This window comes from Mercenaria mercenaria, chromosome 3, assembly GCF_021730395.1.
Source record: "Mercenaria mercenaria strain notata chromosome 3, MADL_Memer_1, whole genome shotgun sequence".
Lineage (NCBI taxonomy): Eukaryota > Metazoa > Mollusca > Bivalvia > Venerida > Veneridae > Mercenaria > Mercenaria mercenaria.
Window position 1 is genome coordinate 52,539,664 of NC_069363.1, and position 20,282 is coordinate 52,559,945.

General features: G+C 35.0%; 1 protein-coding gene across 3 annotated transcripts in view; it reads left to right on the forward strand.

Annotated features, from left to right (window-relative positions):
• Positions 1–20,282, forward strand: part of LOC123524762 (uncharacterized) — a 44,358-nt gene that overhangs the window by 6,390 nt on the left and 17,686 nt on the right. Inside the window, exon 1 of one of the 3 annotated variants that reach the window (XM_053538500.1) lies at positions 8,434–9,639. The exons of the other annotated variants lie outside the window; for them this stretch is intronic. Within the exon in view, the coding sequence (XP_053394475.1) occupies positions 8,907–9,639 (733 nt within the window). The 5' untranslated portion in view covers positions 8,434–8,906. Of the gene's footprint in view, positions 1–8,433; positions 9,640–20,282 lie in introns of those variants that run through there. 3 annotated transcript variants of the gene reach the window in all.

A 20,282-nucleotide genomic window follows, 5' to 3' on the forward strand; every position in this document is an offset into this window, starting at 1 on the left:
TGCGTTAATGATGCCTATTCCTTTAAAATAGGCTCTGTTATTGGAGGGGAGATAACAGCATTGGTATGATCTCCAATATGGTTGTCTTCCTTTTACAGTAATGGTAAAACATACAGCGTGTAATTATCACACATTCACGGCATTGCCTCTTCAGCAAACAACGGGTAAGAAAATGATAGACATTTGATTTTTTCATCCAATTTGAGGTTTACCGATGAAGTTAAGCAAAAAATAATATGAAATAAGGCAAAGCCTGAAAGCGAGCTCAAAGAAATCAGGTTTAGCTAAAAATTTATACATCGTTTATATGTAACAAAGAAACTATTCACTACTAAAAATAATTCGCGAGAACCTATTCACTTGAAAAAAAAAAGTCTTCATTTAGTGTCATCATACCTGTAACAGCGAATATCATACGTTGCAAAATTTATGGGAAGCCGGTGTCACGGTGACGTCATTACCTATTTGCCGCGTTCCCGTATCTTTATGCTTATTAATGACATTTTTTTTCTATTTTATGGCCAATGTTTGATGTTTTAAAAGAAAATAATATGTTTTTTTCAAACAACTGGAAATCTTTCTTGCATTATTTTTGAGTGATGAATAATTTTCAGCAATCAAATGAAGTTCTGCATTCACTGCGGAGAGAAGTACTTCCTGTCAAGGCCTTCCGTTAGGGTGCGCTTTCTAACAACTTCCGACGAAACTTTTAAAGTCCATCACCAAGTGTCAAAGTATACTTGCGTTACCGTAAAGCTAATATGAACTAAGGCAAAGCCTCAAAGCGAGCTCAAAGAAATCGGATTTATCTAAAAATATTATGCATCATTTATTTGTCACAAAGAAACTATTCACTAGTCACAAGAATTCAGGAGAACCTATTCGCTTGAAAAAAAGTCTACATTTAGTGTCACCATGCCTATAACAGTGAATATCATACGTTGCAAAATTTATGGGAGCCGGTGTCACGGTGACGTCATTACCGCGTTCCCGTTTTTTTCTGCTTATTAATGACATTTTTTCCATTTTCTGGCCGATGCTTGATCTTTTAAATGCAAATAATATTTTTTTCAAACAACTGGAAATCATTCTTTCATTATTGTTGAGTGATGAATAATTTTTAGCAATTGAATGAAGTTCTGTATTCACTCCGGAAAGAAGTACTTCCTGTGAGCACCAGTCCGCTATGGTGCGCTTTTTTAAAACTTCCGACGAAACTTTTCAAATCCATCACCAAGTGTGAAAGTATACTTGCGTTACCGTAAAGCTCGATTCTCGAGCAGGCCCTTTGGGCCTGCTCTTCGAGCTCGCTATTAGAGTCTTTAAATACATAAACGTCAAAACTATCTTATGACAAATGTATTTCGCTGGATGGTTAACAACATGGAAAATCCGCCGGATTACTGGTTCTATCTTTGCTGCAGGAATCTGAAGGTCATGGATGAAAATTGTTTCCAAAAAAAAAAAATATCTAATGAAATCTCCGGCTTCATCGAATAAATCTAGATATATGTTACTAGTATCTTTCTTTTAGAGCCATGCTTTCTGTTTTTTAGCTGCTAATAGTTGATAATGGTCGGTGACGTCACAATCGGTGAATCATCTTAGATGGTATCTGACGTCACAATGAATGAATCACCTGGGTGAAAAGGGAAACTATTTGTCATAAATGTCGGCTGTAATGATCATTGAAGATAGGTTGTAACAGTACCTGCCATAGCATAATTGGTTTTAACTGTTCTTAAAAGACTTAGGGTCCTCGAAAGTAGCAATAACCACAGGAAAGATAACTCCTGCAAACACCTGATTCAGGATTTCCAAAATATGTGTCCACAAAAAAATTGGAACGCTTGCTTTAACTTTTTATACGCCCGTTTGAAAAACGGGACGTATTATGGGAACGCCCCGGGCGGGCGGGCGGCGTCCACAGACCTTGTCCGGAGCATATCTTCTACATGCATGAAGGGATTTTGATGAAACTTGGCACTGTTGTTCACCATCATGAGACGGAGTGTCATGCGCAAGAACCAGGTTCCTAGGTCTAAGGTCAAGGTCACACTTAGAGGTCAAAGGTCAAATTCAAGAATGACTTTGTCCGGAGCATATCTTCTTCATCCATAGAGGGATTTTGATGAAAGTTGGCACAATTGTTCATCATCATGAGAAGGAGTGTCATGCGCAAGAACCAGGTCCCTAGGTCTAAGGTCAAGGTCACACTTGGAGGTCAAAGGATACAAGAATGAAAACTTTGTCCGGAGCATTTCTTCTTCATGCATAGAGGGATTTTGATATAACTTGGCACAAATGTTCACCACCATGAGGCGGAGTGTCATGCGCAAGAACCAGGTCTCTAGGTCTAAGGTCAAGGTCACACTTAGAGGTCAAAGGATACAAGAATGAAAACCTTGTCCGGAGCATTTCTTCTTCATGCTTAGAGGGATTTTGATATAACTTGGCACAAATGTATACCACCACGAGACGTAGTGTCATGCGCAAGAACCAGGTCCCTAGGTCTAAGGTCAAGGTCACACTTAGAGGCCAAAGGTCAGATACAAGAATGACTTTGTCCGAAGCATTTCTTCTTCATGCATGGAGGGATTTTGATGTTACTTGACACAATTATACACCATCATGAGACGAAGTGTCATGCGCAGTTCCCTTCTTTAGAATTACTTCCCTTTGTTGTTACTATAAATAGCTTATATTGTAACTTTTTCATTACTAGTCGTATGGAAAAATCGAGACCACTTTTCTGTAGTACAACATGCATGCTACATCCAATTTTGAGGTGTATTTTGACCAGTCTCTACCTGGTAAAGATTTTTGTGAGGACTTACAATTTTTTTTTTTTTTTTTTTTTTTTTTTTTTTTTAAGATTAACTTCCCTTAGTTGTTACTATAAATAACTTATATTGTAACTTTTTTATAATTGACTGTAGGGAAAAACCAAGACCACTTTTCTGTGGTACAACATAGATGTTACTTTCCAATTTTAGGTGTATTTTAAGGTATCTCTACCTGGTAAGGAGTTTTTTTGTGGACTTAGAAAACAAAACACTTAGTTATTACTAAACAACCACAAAATTAAAATTCCATTTGCAAATACAGGTGCTAGAGTAAAGAAATTTGCTGTGACGGGCGTATATTGTGACATTCTTGCACTCTTGTTAAACCTAGCTTATTGTGTTGCATGTAGGGTATCTTAAATACTGTAAGATTTTTAAGACAAGAAAATGTGCAGATTGGAAATTATACAGTTTTTCAAAGTGAAAGTACCATGTATTTGAATGGGACTAAAATTTCATTTTCATTTTTTATTGAATGGCTGCGTAATCTCTTTATAGAAACTTGGGAAATATTCCTTTCTTGTAGATAAATAAGTCATATGAAAATAAATGGAATATAATTCAGTTTTATTTGTTACGTAATCTGTTTTCTATGATACTATAAAGATACGAAGGAAGTCAATGCAAGTTATTCTATATTCTATTTTAACTGTAATTTTAAATTCTAGTTACTTCAAATACATTATCATACCTACTTATCTCTGATCTACTAAAATACAAATCATCTGCACCCGTGTTCACAAAACATTTTCAGTCTCAGCTGAGTTTGATAATGAAACTTTATTTGTCATTATATCTAATTAGCATGTTTAAAACTGAATCTTAAGATAATAACTATTTTCAAATGCCCAATTAGTATTAATGGTCAATCTCAGTTGGAATATAACTTTGAAGTTTTAGTTAAATTGATATCAAAATTTCAAACTCAAACCAAGCTGAAACCGAAAAATGTTTTGTGAACATGCGGCCTGGCCTTACGGTATGGAACGGTATTGAACGGTTTTTGACGAAACACCTAATTTCTCACATAGGTGTATTCTTCGTTTGTAAGCCATACCAGAAGGTGTCGGCCCAGTACAATTTCTCCTTCTTTGCTGTATAGTAAAACAAGCACTTTTGGACATGGATTGTGAATTTCACAACAAAATTGCAGCATTGACAGCTCTGTATCAGAAATGACAAAAAATGTACACAGTATCAATAAATACATTTGGAATATGACATGTCAAAGTAGGGATAGCGTTAAATTGGGAACTTCAAAATTTCAAAGAACTACTTTCTATGATACAACGACCCGGAAGTACTTCTATACCGGGGTGACACCAGAAAGTCATATACAATGTTATTGAAATTGTCTCAAAACTTTACCGGTTTTGGTTTTGGTTTGTGATAAGGCCTTGTAAAAATACATTTTTGAATTTGTCCGATTTAATAACATTTATCAGCAGAAATTTCCATACAGTAAAATGGTAGAAAAGGCAATTTAACATGAGCAACGATTCATTTCCCGATGTAAATTAATAAAAATACTGTTAAAACGCATTTTAAGCTTTTGGCATTTCACTAAATTGCATAATTTTGATAATAGGAACACTTTTCACAATTTCTCATTGTTTTCGTATTTAGACTGAAAAGTCGTGCATTTTTTACCATACACTTAAATTTATGGACTGACAAAAACTTGACACTTTTACTAATGTTATACAAATACTAAACCTAATTTCATATTATTTCAATGCGTTGAAGTAATATAGGCTCCCACAGGAAAATAAAAATGTAGTTTACCATTTCACGTTTTCTTCATCATGTCTAATAACCTCTATAATTGGAGTTTAAATGAAATGAAATTGCGTTTCGCCCGCTCGCGGCAGTACAGACCAGGATCAGCCTGCAAGGACGTTGGTTTGCACTGTTCGCTATTTAGTCAATATATTTTCATTGAACACACCTTGAAATAATGAATGACACTGCCAAAATTAAATGATGGACCAGTCAATTTTAGAAATTTAGCAGGCGTAATATATAATATAACCTTTATAATATGAGTTAAAATGAAAAAATCAACAACATTATTTTGCCTTTAGCCTACGGGCGGCAAGTGATTCTGTCTTTGCGACCGGTACAGGCACGGACGTTGTTCTGCGCTGTTCGCTATTCAGTCAATAAATTTTCATTGAACACACCTTCAAATAATAAATGGTGCTGCCAAAACAAAATGATGGACCAGTCCATTTTAGAAATTTAGCAGGCGTAAGGTTAGGTATCTCGCAAACACAATGAAGGTTCCAAATCATTGGTATCCATGTACTTGGAGCCTCCGTGGCCGAGTGGATAAGGTTACTGACTTAAAATTATTTGCCATGCACTACTGTGGATTTAATGTAGAATTGTTTAATGTGAGGAAGCCATCCAGCCTGCTTAGGGAAGGCCAGTTGTTACCAAGGCGCCCGCAGTTGCCTGCGTTCTTCGTTCATCATTATTACATGGGAAAAAATCGCCATATGACATGTAATAATGTTGATTTGGCTGAACACTTATTAAAACATCGCTAGGAGCGACGGGTTTTTATTGAACAAAAAAGAACATACCTGTATTAACAACTTTTTATACGAGTATATGATATAATACATTTGAACAATTTTACAAGACGTGTACAGACCCTTTTTTCCACAGATCTTACTAAAATGTTTCTTTTAATCAGTAACTTGACAGCTGCTAATGCTGCATGTAGATTTCAATTGTCAGTGCTGTTGCCTTTTAAATTCATATTACTAACATAAAGACAAATAGGATATCGGATACACTTGTCAGTGTACATGTATATATGAAGTATCTCTGCATCGCCGAGAATTCCGTCTTAATAGCCGATCGTATGCACTGCCATGCTGCCGTTTGATTGAGGTCCAATAGGGGTAGACAAATTTGGACCTTTTTGTATAGATCTGTAACTGTGGCTGATTTCTTCGTGATATTAATTACTGCAAACTTGTAAATTATTCGAAAATATTATTCTAATGTAAGGGTACTAAAACGTATTAGCGTCTGATGGCCCTTTCACGCTTCCGTAGAAACAACATTTATTACACGAAACTTATTTTGAAAATATTTCTGAAATGTCTAGGTCTGCAGCTCTCAAATACGGTTATATCTTACATCTGAGGCAAATAATGACACTCAGACAACATCAAAAATGACATTTTGAGCGATTTGATGAAGTTCCAAAATTATCAATGTACCCTTGGTCCGTTACGGACCCCTGTGGGATTTGTGTTTATCAAGAGCTCAAATATTTTTCCATAGATTAAAAGCTGACATGTTGTACTAAAGCCCAGGTAATTTCAATTCGTAATAAAGTGCTGAAAATTGGCTCCCCGATAGCCAAAAAAAAAAAAGAAAAAAAAAAAAAAAAGAAGTCCACGCGCATACATTTAGACGGAGTGACCCCTGCGCGTGACCCCTGACTATCTACGAATCAAAATGCAGCTTTCGTTTTCAAGTTTAACATTTCTACTTTCATTTTATTCACTTCCGGAAATAGCTGAAGGTCGAGTGACGTCATTTACTGTGTTGTCAAAAACATACATATGCCTGGCGAGATTGCATAAATATGTGCTGGCCGTCCTAAGGTTATGCCATTAAAATGTGTAATATTTTTTATTCGTGAAATATCTTTCTATATGCCATTATAATGTGTAATCTTTTTCATTCTTGAAATATCTTTCTATAAGCCATTATAATGTGTAATATTTTTCATTCATGAAAAATCATTCTATATGCCGTTATAATATGTAATATTGCTCATTCTTGAAATTTCTTTCTATATCCATTATGACGTGTAATCTTTTTCATTCTTGAAAAATCTGTCTATATGCCATTATAATGTGTAATCTTTCTCATTCTTGAAAAATCTGTCTATATGCCAATATAACGTGTAATCTTTCTCATTTTTGAAAAATCTTTCTACTATGTCATCATAATGGTTACTCTTTTTTAATTATTGAAATATATTTCTGTTTGCAATCATTCTCATTCTTGAAGTTTCTTTCTATGTGCTAAATTATATGGGTTTGATTTTGCCTTATAGTATAGGAATGATTGCAAATGTTCCGAGTATCAAATTATCAATACTTGAATTTCGGTATTGAACTTAAGGTTGGTGTGCTTCTTTGAATAATATTTGTAACAAATCATAAAATAGAAACACTTTATGAAGAAAACGATCTTATTCTATACGTTTTGGACTTGTGAAGAATATGAGTTACCAAAATAGGGACATGCATCGAAATTAATTTGTATTCACCTAATTTTGTCCGAGTCTTTAATGGATCTTACTCCACAGCGATATAATTCTAAATGAGTCCTGCAGAAATCCTGCGTACGCAAGCTGACTAAACAAAAAGATTTGCATGCCTTTGAAGGTGTTTGTTGTAAATATCACATGTTTTTAATATCATATCAAGTCGGTTTGATGTTCAATTTATAGACTCGTCTGCAGATAAAGGAACATTGCCTTATTTCGGTAATAACCACTATCGTACTGAAAAACACTACCTAATAAACGGACTATTCCATTATCGAGAGTACAAAAACATCCGCTTACCTCAAAACCGACCTATAGGTAGATGCAATTATAAATTTTACTCTATTGTTGCTTTGCTCATCATTTAAATACAAACTAGTATCAACTGATTTCCAACATTATAATACTGTTCTGCATATGTTACTAAATGTGTATGCATAAAACCTACATGAAGCATTGTAACAGTTTATCTTCTACTTTCATTGATACGTTATCTATCAAAATCTGACAAAAATGGAACAATTAAGTTTGATTATAGTATATGGACAAAGCGCTGTGAGATATTTTCGAACACGGACAAATTAATATTTCATTGGGTAAAAAGATACCGTCCACAAGTGTTTTTGTATGGAATGGATTTTAGAGATAAGAAATTTTAATAGCCGCATTTCATGTAATAACTGAAATGTGATTTTCTTTTTAATTTCACCCCAAGCAATTAGATCAGTTACAAATTTTGAATAAATGTGAAGAATATGTTCAAACTCTACATTGAAAAAAAAAATAATCTCGTTTTCTTTTTCACACGTGAAGAATACGGTCGTATCTTTCACAAGTGTGAAGAATGTGTTTTGTGAATATTTGCCATTTTTTAACAGATTGGTAGACAAATTAAGATATTGTTCATATAAAAGTCATGAAGGTAAGGAATTTGGGAAGATGTATTCATTGTCTAGGTACGGGTTTTATTCTAGATTTTACCGGATAAAACGAAATTAGCGCTGTCCGACACCTTTTAAGAGGGAAGGTGAAAAACAAACTTCATTAAGACTGGCCTGCAGACGTTAACTGATATAAAAATCTGGGATTGTTTATGGCCGATTTCTTATTGTTTATTTTACCCTAAGCCATATTGCACGACTAAATTATTGAATCCATAGTTTGCAATATAAACGACAATACCCGATCACTCTGTAAATATTCTGTATTGTTAAACCTAAATAAAGTCTGTAAACATTGCCTTCTTAACGTTGAACGAAAACGGTTATAAAATAATTAACAGCGGATTTAACCTGCGAGTGACACACCTGAGAGTGACACTCCTTTATTTAAAAACTTTTTTTTTATACATTTTATGTATGCCATACATTTAAACACTAGAAAACTACGTCAGTGGATGAAATGAACCATGTTAAGTTACTTGATAGTTTAAACATGTTGTTCTGATCTACCGTGGATAAATATTTTATTAAGACACGTAGTGCATCCTTACTTTTATTGGATTCACATATAATACACAGGTTGTTTAGCTAGTAATTTGTGTTTTGTGAAAACGGATTAAAACCATTGATTTTTTTTTAAAAGTATAACATATCGTGTTAATCTACATTTAACTAGAATGGGGATTTTATGAAAAGAATGTCTAACATAAAAAATGCTACTTAAACTGTTTAACAGATAAAGTTTAGAATTGAGAACGTTCATAGAAATTCAAATAAGTTTGTATAACTTTTTGGATTTGAGAAGCAGACGAATTAAGGATGTCTGCTCGAGAAGAGCTTCTGTTTTTTCTGCTTGCCTTTTACATCGGAAATACAGATGCTGTTTGTGCGTTCGATCCGTGTACGTTGCCTGCCATTTGCAACGGAAAATCCTGCGTTTTAACCGACGACTGTGAGATGTACTGTGATTGTGATGAAAATTCGACTTCACCAAGTTGTCAAAATGTTACCATAACAACGACATTGGCCTCTGTAACCGAGAAGGGTTGTCCGTGTGTTCATGGAAACTGTTTATATGGACATAACAACGAGACGAACTGTGAATGTGAAGTAGGCTGGGGTGGAGAAAATTGTGATATTCTATGTACTTTCCCCTGTCCTGAGGGACAAAGGTGTGAGCCCTTGGGAATTCCTGGTATGACTATTTGTGTGGATATTATACCTGAAAACAGAACAACGGCCTTGACATTTAGCACCACTACTGAATATTCGTTTAATAGAACATACAATGTCTGTGACTCGGCATACACTTTGCGCCCTGACTCTGAGAAGGTGTGTAATGGTTGGCCTTGTATATACGGTACATGCGACATGGATGGAACATCAGTGTGGTGCAGTTGTGATCCAGGGGGTACAGGTCAGAATTGTCAGTACGAGTGCTGCAGGAGGTGCTTGTATGGCTCGTGTTTCTATATCTCGGAGGAGGACAGGGAGATATGTAACTGCCATGCAAATTATTCTGGACCCTATTGTGAAATTTGGGACCCGCCCAGTGAGTATGATGTAATCAATTTTTTCACCCTCCATGTTTTCCCCATTTTATTTTTTTTTTGCCGTAAAAATAGGTAAACAATGTTGTTATTATAATAACGCAACTCGTTTCTCTTCTTTTGCTACGATGGCAGACGACAATTTACTGATTAGTAAAGGGAGAAAATAATAAACCTATAAATAACGAATATTCATATTTGATTATTAGAATTAAAAGTAGTAAGTTAAGGTTCTCAAGCTGCACAGTTTAAGAGTAACTCGATCAATTTGATGCATTTGATTGTCCAACATTGCTATACAGCATAAAAGTCAATGATATCCAAAATAGCTTTCGTTTTGGTCGCTACCCGGAAGTTCATGTAGGTCAGAATTTTTACTAAGGTATTAGGCTTTTCTTAAAGTATGTACATGTATGTATGTATGATAATAAAAGTACTGCTGTTATAAACAGTAAACAGTTTAGTGTGGTTATACCTGTGATGAGTATTATGTACTATATAGCCTGAATTTATTTCTGTACTTGACGTACGGTATATCATTTACAATTTAGAATATTCAGAGGTGTGTGTGTGTATAAATGTACTGTTGTTTAACCGCGTGTATAAAATTTCGCAATAAATATGATAATATCCTTTTCTGTACTGGACAAAATATGAATTTAGGGTTCATTGCTGTGGCATATTCTTCAAAAATCACATTTAAGACTACGGACACATTCTTCAAGTTTTGAACGTGCCTCCCATCACACCAAGTTCGTTTTCAATACGTTCTTCAAAAATGTAGCCGAACGGGCTCAAACTGTGTGCCAACGGAACAGACGTAGAAGCGACGTTCTACTGTCTGTCTAAAAAATTATGGACTGGCTCGGACGGGTTTGAACGTAAGCGGTGCTCCAGAACTTTGAGCTTGCTCAAAATTTTCTGCCGATCATCCCGTCTTGCAGTTAGACAGACTGACAACGTACTTTAAACGAGATGGACTTACTAAGAACTGAACTGCCATACTTCGATCGTACTAGAGACGTGGTATGACGTAATGCGATCGGGCGTCAATTTCAGTACGTGTGCACACCGGCTGGATCCGTCTGTTGCTCGTTCAATCCGTTCACAGACAGACTTAACTCGACCGCACTACATCCTTAGTGCGTCGTTATTCCGTCTGAATACGATCAAAATATAAACAAGAAATATCTTTAAAAATGATGGTCGGCGAATTGTAATAAGGAAAGAAGCTTATGAATTTTTCATCTAACATTCATCTTTCATCTAACATTTTTCAAATTGCAAAACTAAACACCGCACTTTAGCAATTTAAATGGTTCTCTTTTAATTTTTCGCAAAGGTTTCGTAGGGTTGCAATTTTGTTTCGTTTATCCTTAGACGAATAATTACAGCAGTAGTTTGATGAAGATTCATGAAGCGGTTCATGAGAAGAGGTCATTAAACGTGTTTATATTTTTAGCTAAATTGCTCCCTATCCCCATTTGTAACAAAATAGCAGGAGACCTTACGATATTGTTACACATCGAGTTTGATAAAAATCCATTACATTTTAGTGGTTAATGCGAAGAAAGGCATATCTACTTTTAGCTATAGTGGTCCCTAATAGGGCCCAACTTCCTATATGAATAAATTTGGAAGAGGACCTTATAATGATGCTCCAGACCAAGTATGACAAAGATCCACCAAGCTGTTCATGAGACGCTGTATAAAGGCATTTCTAGTTTTAGCTCTAGAAGCCCCTAAAAGGGGTCAAATGTCCCAGCTGAACAAAGTTGGCTGCGGGCCTAATAAAGATGCTACAAATCAAGTTTGATTAGAATACATGAGAAAAAATCAATTAAAGGATTTTTTTATTTATTATTTTTATTTATTTCTAAAATATGCCAACTGATCCCACTTTAACAAATGCATTTTCGCTATTCATGAATCTTTGGACAATGACGTCACACCTATAAACAAGTGAAGGTCAAGCAAAACATACAATTGTAATTATTTCAATATTTCTGTTTCATAAGCAAAGTTTGACCGTGTTCATATCACATAGATAAACAGTATGCAGCGTATCTTCATTCCAGTGTAATGAGATTCAGTCATTATATAGCATATATATAATAAAACAGATTTCAACTGAGTTCAATATTTGCATACCATACTAAAGAAAAATATTCATATATAATAAATCAGTTAAATAATTTATAACAAATATATCAAAGCAGACAAGTACTCATTTTAATATGCAATCTGAATAAGTCACAAAAGCAAGAAACCTTTTCATATATAGACGACAATTGTAACAAGGAAAATCTTTTAAAAAGCACATCTCTACATAGAAGACTCTTATCACACCCTTATTCATGTGATACGCAGACCGTATTCAGCTCTTTCTTTAATTTGATATATGTTGGTGTTTGAACAGGTTTTTATCATATTTATTAAACTTACTTATCATTTTGAGATATATCAATATTCTTGCTAAATATACTGAGCCAAAGTTAGCTTTAAAACTTTGAACAGCGTCGTTTAGGATAAACGCTTTGTCTACATTTTACTCAGCGTAGCACAATCAACAGAGTGAAAGAAATTGACACTCTCGTCCAATCAGGCAGAGTGTTGCATAAATCTTCCATTTTGATAAATTATCTATAATGCGTTATCAAGTAGTTTGATTTGCAAATTGAAGTCACGTGGCATAGGTAACGTAAACGAATTTAGACGGCGTTCGCCGAAAAAAACTAAGCTTGCAATACTGCTCTAAACAGTTCTCAGTAGACATTGTCGGCTTAAGTTGATGTGGACAATGAACTGTGACTGTGCTGTAAATCCTGGGGGTCTTCTCAAGGCATACTTGTATTTAATTCACTGTTACAGTACCTGACTTTGTTCATGACAGAACGTCATTCAAGTATTATATAAACAGACTGAATGAAACTGAGTCCTGGTTATGTTCTATGCTTGTATAGGAAGTTATTATTTGGGACAATTTAAATGAATGTTAGTATAGGAATGTTCTCATAAGACATTAGAAGAGTTACTTTAACCAAACACGAGTAAAGTTTTTTATTAAGAGCTCTCCAAAATATACATGAACTTAGAATAAGATTTATTTTTTAAAAAAAGATAGTAATTCTACAAAAGTTCCATAAACTATGTTTCCCATTTCATTTGATACATTGTGTTTCTACCTTTGTCATATGTCCGTCTGTCCGTCTTCATATAGCCTGACCTAGCTTCTCAAAATCCTCTGCTAGGATTTAAACGGAACTTCACAGAAATGATATTATGAAGCCTTGTTGTGCGTATCCGCGTTCGTTTTTTGTGGAGTTAGGGTCATTTAAAAGTAGTTTTTGAATGAAATTTGTCCGAACTGCTATTAATTATAATTAGCAGGATTTGAAAACAATTTCATAGGAATTATCCGTTCAAATTCTTGATGAGCATGTATTACGAGGTTCATATTAAATTAAATGATCTTTTGTACTGAGTAATGGCCCTTTGATTATCCTACATAAAGTCTATGACGAGTTTTTTTCTGTAATTCATCTCCAAATTTCAGTGAAGCCTAAGGGATGTATTGAAATAAGATGTGCATATCGTTGGTACATACTGCTCGAAATATTTTTTTCGGATTTATGTCCATTATTCATTTTACGGAAAAAATGTTCGGACTACTTCTCCTAGTATACTGTTTGTGTGATTTGACTGAAACGTCATAGGAATGATAGTTGCAGGTCTATATTATTCATAAGGTATGGATTGTACGTTGAACGATTTGACGAATTAATTGTACTTCATTATTAGAAATAGAAATTATGTAGAACGCCATCAACACCAGTGGAATTAGGAAAATGCTCTAGAAAATTGTTTCATTTGAAAAAATTTGCAAATAAACAAAATCGGTGTAAAGATATTTTTGTGTAAAATATTAATGTGGGCCTACTGCATTTCAGTAAATGTTCATCATTCTAACACGATCAGATACATTTTCCTATTAAACAAAGAAGGCAGAAAACAGTGAATTATTATACAACAAATCACTGTTCTGACGTCAAATGGCATAGCGGCGCGCTGGAAAAGAAACCGATTGAAAATGGGCAAATATTTAATGAATGTTGGCAAGGATGTATTTAAAAATCCTTGGTAACGTGTTAGAATCGAAATAATATATCTCATTTAGTGATTTGCTCTTAAATAAATCATTGTCGTTCAGATGCGTATTATTATATCACGAGGGCGCATCTGAACTCCAAACAATGATTTATTCAACGACAAATCACTGGATGAGATATATTATTTCTTAAGTATAACTGTTTTAATGACAAAAATAAATATACAAATTAGCGAAACTATTTTAAACCGGCAAAATTCCTAAAACGTAACACTAATTTGGGAATGTTAAATTAAGAATTGGGGAAAATATTTTCTTTGCTTTGGGATTACCTCTTTTCACTGGAGGTAGATTTATAGGGAGAAAAGCCCTGCTAGAAAATTCTGTCAACGCTTCATTTCAAAATTCTAGTCCAGATTTCAATGATAGTAGGAAGTGCTTGGTATAAAGCCTTGTTGAGCGTATCATTGGCACGTCCGCTGGAAATACTGTTTGCGGAGTTTTTACTCTTAAAATCATTTTCGAATAAAATGAGTAGCAAAGATAGGCACGGGTCCTGCCGCTAAACAATTTTTTAAATATCTCTCAAGCATGATTATAGATTGACGAGCACTTTAATGTTTAAAAGAGACTGTCGAGAAAATAATGTAAAAAAGAGGATAATTTGTTTAGGATTGCACACTTTAAGCACATAATTGTAGTCGCTGAAAATGAATGCACGGCTTCATCTATACTTGGGATGCACATTTTGATAGTTTAAAAATCTCTACACTAACTTAAAGTGAACTTCAGATGATCATCAAACTGTAATTACATGATCTCCGATCAGTCTAATTTCAGTATGCACAGTTAATGGGTGTGACTTGTCACTGTGTTAAAGCAACTTAAAAAAAGTTTGCTCGTTACATATTAACATTTTCCATGAAAAAAACAGCAACAGTCACTTGCTGAGAAAGGGTTAACTTGTACCGGTAAACAATGCAGGAACACTGGTTAGGCCAACTGCCTGCCGTTACATAACAGAAATACTATAAAAAAACGGCGCTTACCAAAACTAACCAATAAATGAATAAATATGTTTTGAAACGCTCCCTGGACAGTCCGCATTCGGAGTTCACAGTCGGACTTCACATAAACCGACAATGTCTAGTACGCTCCGCTCGTTTTAGTACGTTTATTACGTTTGTTCGCAGTTCATAAAACGTCGATCCGTCTGCAATACAATTACACAAGGTAGGGTATAGGTCGTGTCCGTACAGGTTCAACATTTGGACCCAAGGTTTAGCCGGAACCATGGCTCAGGCTTCTGTTGTGCAGGAGCTATGAGACGTTGGGTCTTTTACTGCTTTAACACCCGTCACTGTTTGGCTAGGCTTGCCAATTTCTGTGGATTTTTGTTGTTGTTTATCTTGAGATTTTGAAGAAACAAACAAGACTGAGAATTGGCCCGTCGGGCCAGAACGTGATTGCAGTTTACGTTCTGAACGTACTAGATATGAGATGAGTTGGTCGAGTTACAAACTAGTTAGAACGTATTTCGACGTACTCGGAACGAAGTAAGACTATAGTTACGAACTGCTTTTTAATCTGACTGCAGACGGGCTTGAACTGCTTGCAAACACTGTCCAAATAAGGTGAACGAGTAATTTTTCCCAAACAGAACTTACTATAAACGGGCTTCAGACGGGATAAAGACGTGATGGACGTATTTAGAACTGTTTACATGAACTACGATCGCATTACGGATATTATCCGGCAAAAATACAGTTTTTTTTTTAAAGTTCTAGCCAGATCTCAGTCCGTTTTACGATTTTTAGGACGGGTTGGGACGTTTTGAGAACTAGTTTGGTGTGACGGGTATAGTGGCCAAAACAATCTGAAATAGGGGCTTACACAAAATTTTTCGCACGATTTAGTTGTAGTCTCGTTTGTGCAGTTTGTATTCAGTGTAATAATTCCTGTTATATATAATGTCGAAAATTATGCGCAACATAGGATTTCTAAACAAGAATTTGCATGTTGCTTTTGAAAGTGATGACTGTAATTTTCGGATGTTTTCATATAAAGTGATATGTGGCTGCATACGTATATTTTGCTCTATACGACTGTAAAACAATTCGAATTATGCAATGTAAAAATGAAAAAGTTACAGCTGTAAATATGACTAAAGGTTACAGCTGTAGAAATATTGCAGTACTCATGTTTCCATCCAAAAACATTACAGCTGTAATTTTTGAGACATGACAGTTTTACAGCTGTAACTTTCAACTGTAACGGTTATTTTACACCTGTATTTTGAGACCTGCGTGTTTTACACCTGTAAAATTCAACTGTATTTTCAGTCATAATTTCCACTTACATGTATTTTACAGCTGTAATTTCAAAACACAGGTCTTTTGCGTAAAACAGGTCTTATTTTCGTACAGGAAGGAAAAATGAAACGAACAGAAATTATTTATAATGAGAAATAGCAGTATCATTTTCTTTCAAAACTAAGTTGCGTGATAATCATTTAAATTTATGTTAAATCTATTGAAAATGCATCTCTTTTTAAAAGCACTATAAATTTGAAGTCAGGTGTACATTATAGATAAATTATTTTAGGGTATACGCTATGGGTAGATATTTATCATTTTAACCGCCAGGTTTGTTGCGGTTTCTTAATGTAAATTTAATGTGTTTATTTATCCTTGAAAGTAATGCATCAGTTCACATAGTTAAAATAAACAAACAAAAATAGTATTAAAAAATAAATGTCCGTTAAAATTCTAGTATGGGCACATTAAGATTTCTTTTTTCATTGATGATAATGATGCTGATAATGATGAAGAAGAAGATGATGATGATGCTTGCAACATTACATATATATGTATGTTACACTGAGCAATAAATATGTTGGAAAAGCATAATCCTCAAACAAGATATTAATTAAGTCACACATAAAACAGTCGCGTAATATTTAAGATATTCTTACAAAAGAAGGTTATAGATCTAGTTATAACGTGGTCTACGCTTGGAATGAAAATATCCTCATTCTTTTTTGATGGTATCAATGTACGTGAAATGTTCGTCAATGTTCTTTACTCATTTTACAGAATAAATAAATAAGGATGTAATACCATACCCATAAAACATTTTAATCTAATAAACTAATAACTTTGATTTATTTTACAGATATAATAATGAGCCGCACCATGAGAAAACCAACATAGTGCATTTGCGACCAGCATGGATCCAGACCAGCTTGCGCATCCGCGCAGTCTGGTCAGGATCCATGCTGTTCGGTTTCAAAGCCTGTTGCAATTAGGGAAACCGTTAGCGAACAGCATGGATGCTGACCAGACTGCGCGGATGCGCAGGCTGGTCTGGATCCATGCTGGTCAAAAATGCACTATGTTGGTTTTCTCATGGTGTGGCTCATATAATCTCACGTACACACGGATGTATGCTCCTGTAATAAATATATTAAAACTGTTATCAGTGGCAGTTTATCTTCATTTTATGCAGTTTATTGAACATGTGACAGAAAAACAAAAGTTTTTTTGTATAGACGGGGTCTTTTTTTATATTGACGTGTGTTGGCTTATGGATAGAATTTCGGGTTCTTTTGATATAACAGTACTTTTGTTTAACTTTTAATGCCTAGAATTTTGCCCTTTTATAACATGATAAAATAAAGTAATAAACTAAGCAATACGGTATTTGACATATTAGGCAATGGCAAAAAAAAGAAAAACCCGAGCAATTTCAACAAACTTAAAAAAAAAACATACATGTTAGTAAATCATGCACGCACATGTTTTATTACCTGGCCTTGATCCTTACTGTAAACTGCAAGGTTTTCCATAGAAATCAAGGAAAGAATCTATTTAATTATGAATAAGTTTAAATTTCTGATTTTCTTATGTGTATCATTGATCCGATCTCAGTTTTTTTTTCTTGAAAAATTAACTCTGATTTATCCTGTCTACTTATTTATAGTGTCTAAGTTACTTAGTCTTGTATAAACAATGATATACAAATATGGCATTCAGATATCTGTTTTTACTTATTATACAATAATTTTATCCGTTAAACTAAAGTTTCTTTAGTTGTAAAGGTGACTATTTTGCATGCTTTCCACGAACAAAACCGTGACTAAAGTCGAGATAATCCTACCGCGCAAACGCATGGAAAGCATGCTATTATAAATGTTTTATTTTTTGTTTGTTCTTGCTTTTTTCAAGCTTAGATTTCATTTCTAAAATAGACATGATATTGCGCGTCTGTTAATTTTCCCCTTACTTTGTACAGCGTGGAAATCTTGTTTTTTTCCTTTATTTAAATTAATGTACACCCCCCCCCCCCCCCCCCCCCCCCGCCCCTCTCACCATGTTTCGCTGATCACCTAACTTGCAATACACTATATCCTAAGAAAATTATTCTTTGACGTCGTTTTTCTCCTGTCGTCGAATGTTTCAATATTCCAAAGATATTTAGCTTTCAGTCGGAACTAATGTAATTTATGTTGATTCGTATTGTTCTCATAAACAGTTGTGTGAAAAATCAAAGCTCTGATCTATTCTGTTCTGTTCTTTTTTTTGTCTAATGAGACAATATTAAGAGGTTAATATACGGCTTGGTTGTGCCTTCTTGCCATAATCGCACACCTAGTGTCATAATTGCCCGAGGGTTTAGCCCGAGGGTTTAGCCCGAGGGCCATTATGAAACTAGGTGTGCCTTTATGGCTAGAAGGCACAACCAGCCGTTTATTGACCTTTTTATTATATACCTTCGCTTCATATTTATCTTGGTATTTTCATTTTACATATTGTTTCTACAAACTTATGGGGCCTAAGCATCATTTGTATTGATTTTTTCATCAACAGTGCCATCATTATTTGACAATCGATCTGAAAATGATTCAGCACCCTTTCACCCGCCATAATGACGTTGCTACATGACGTCAACGTCAGAACGGGCTGACGTTCGGGTTACCCGGGGCCATTATGATTATGGCATGTGAGGCGCACTGCGCCATTATGGATTCGTCAATAGAGGCCGTAATGACCGTTTTAAACGGCTTTTTAGCCCACCATAATCAGATGGTGGGCTATTCAAATCACTCTGCGTCCGTGGTCCGTCGTCCGTCCGTCCATTAACAATTTCTCGTTATCGCATCTCCGCAGAAACTACTGGCGGGATTTTGACCAAACTTTGTCAGAACGATGTATTGGACCCTAGTTGTGTCCCCCTGAAAATCAGACTGGTTCAACAATTTTTAAGTGAGTTATGACCCTTTGTTTATTTTTATAATTTACATAGGTTTATATTGGGAAAAACTTTGAAACACTTCTTGTCCAAAACCACAGGACCTAGGCCTTTGATATTTTGTATGTGACATCATCTAGTGGTCCTCTATTAAGATTGTTCAAATTATTCCCCAAGGGTCAAATATGACCCCGCCCTGGCGTCAGATGGTTTACATAGACTTATATAGGGAAAAACTTTGAAAATCTTCTTGTCCAAACCACAAAGCCTAGAGCTTTGATATTTGTAATGTATCATCTAGTGGTTCTCTACCAAGTTTATTCAAATTATCCCCCTAGGTTCAAATATGGCCCCGTCCCAGGAGTCAGATGGTTCATATAGACTTATATAGAGAAAAACTTTTAAAATCTTCTTGTCCATAACCTACAACATTCAAATTTGAACCACATGTATAGTTTTGAGTGGCAAGATGAACCTTAACATGAGTTGACCTTGATCTTGATCTAGTGACCTACTTTCACATTTCTGTAGCTACAGCCTTCAAATTTGGACCACATGCATAGGTTTGAGTACCGAAACAAACTTTGACCTTGACATTGACCTAGTGACCTACTTTCACATTTTTGAAGGTACAGGCTTCAAATTTGGACCACATGCATAGTTTTATGTTCCAAAATGAAATTTGACCTTGATTTTGACCTAGTGACCTACTTTTACATTTCTCAAGCTACAGCCTTCAAATTTTGATCACATACATAGTTTTGTGTACCGAAATGAACTTTGACCTTAAGATATGACCTAGTGACCTATTTTCACATTTCTGAAGCTACATCCTTCAAATTTGGACCATTTGGATAGTTTTGTGTTCTGAATTGAAATTTGACATTGATTTTACCTAGTACCTACTTTCACAAGCTACAGTCTTCAAATTTGAAGCACGTGCGTAGTCTTGTGTACCAAAATGAACTTTGACCTTGAAATTAATCTAGGGACCTACTTTCACATTTCTCAAGCTACAGCTTTCAAATTTGGACCACATGCGTGGACCACATGCACAGTTCTGTGTACTGAAATGAACTTGGCCTTGATTTTGACCTTCAGCTAGTCTTGAAATTTGGAACATTCAGAAATGGCTCAATGGTGGGCGCCAAGATCACTCTGTGATCTCTTGTTTTGTTACTATTTATAGTAAGGTATATAATAATGAACGTTATTATTTCATAAATCTATACGGAATCGTACGTCAGTTGTTGGTATATGCAATTCCGTAAATTAAGTATAAGTTAA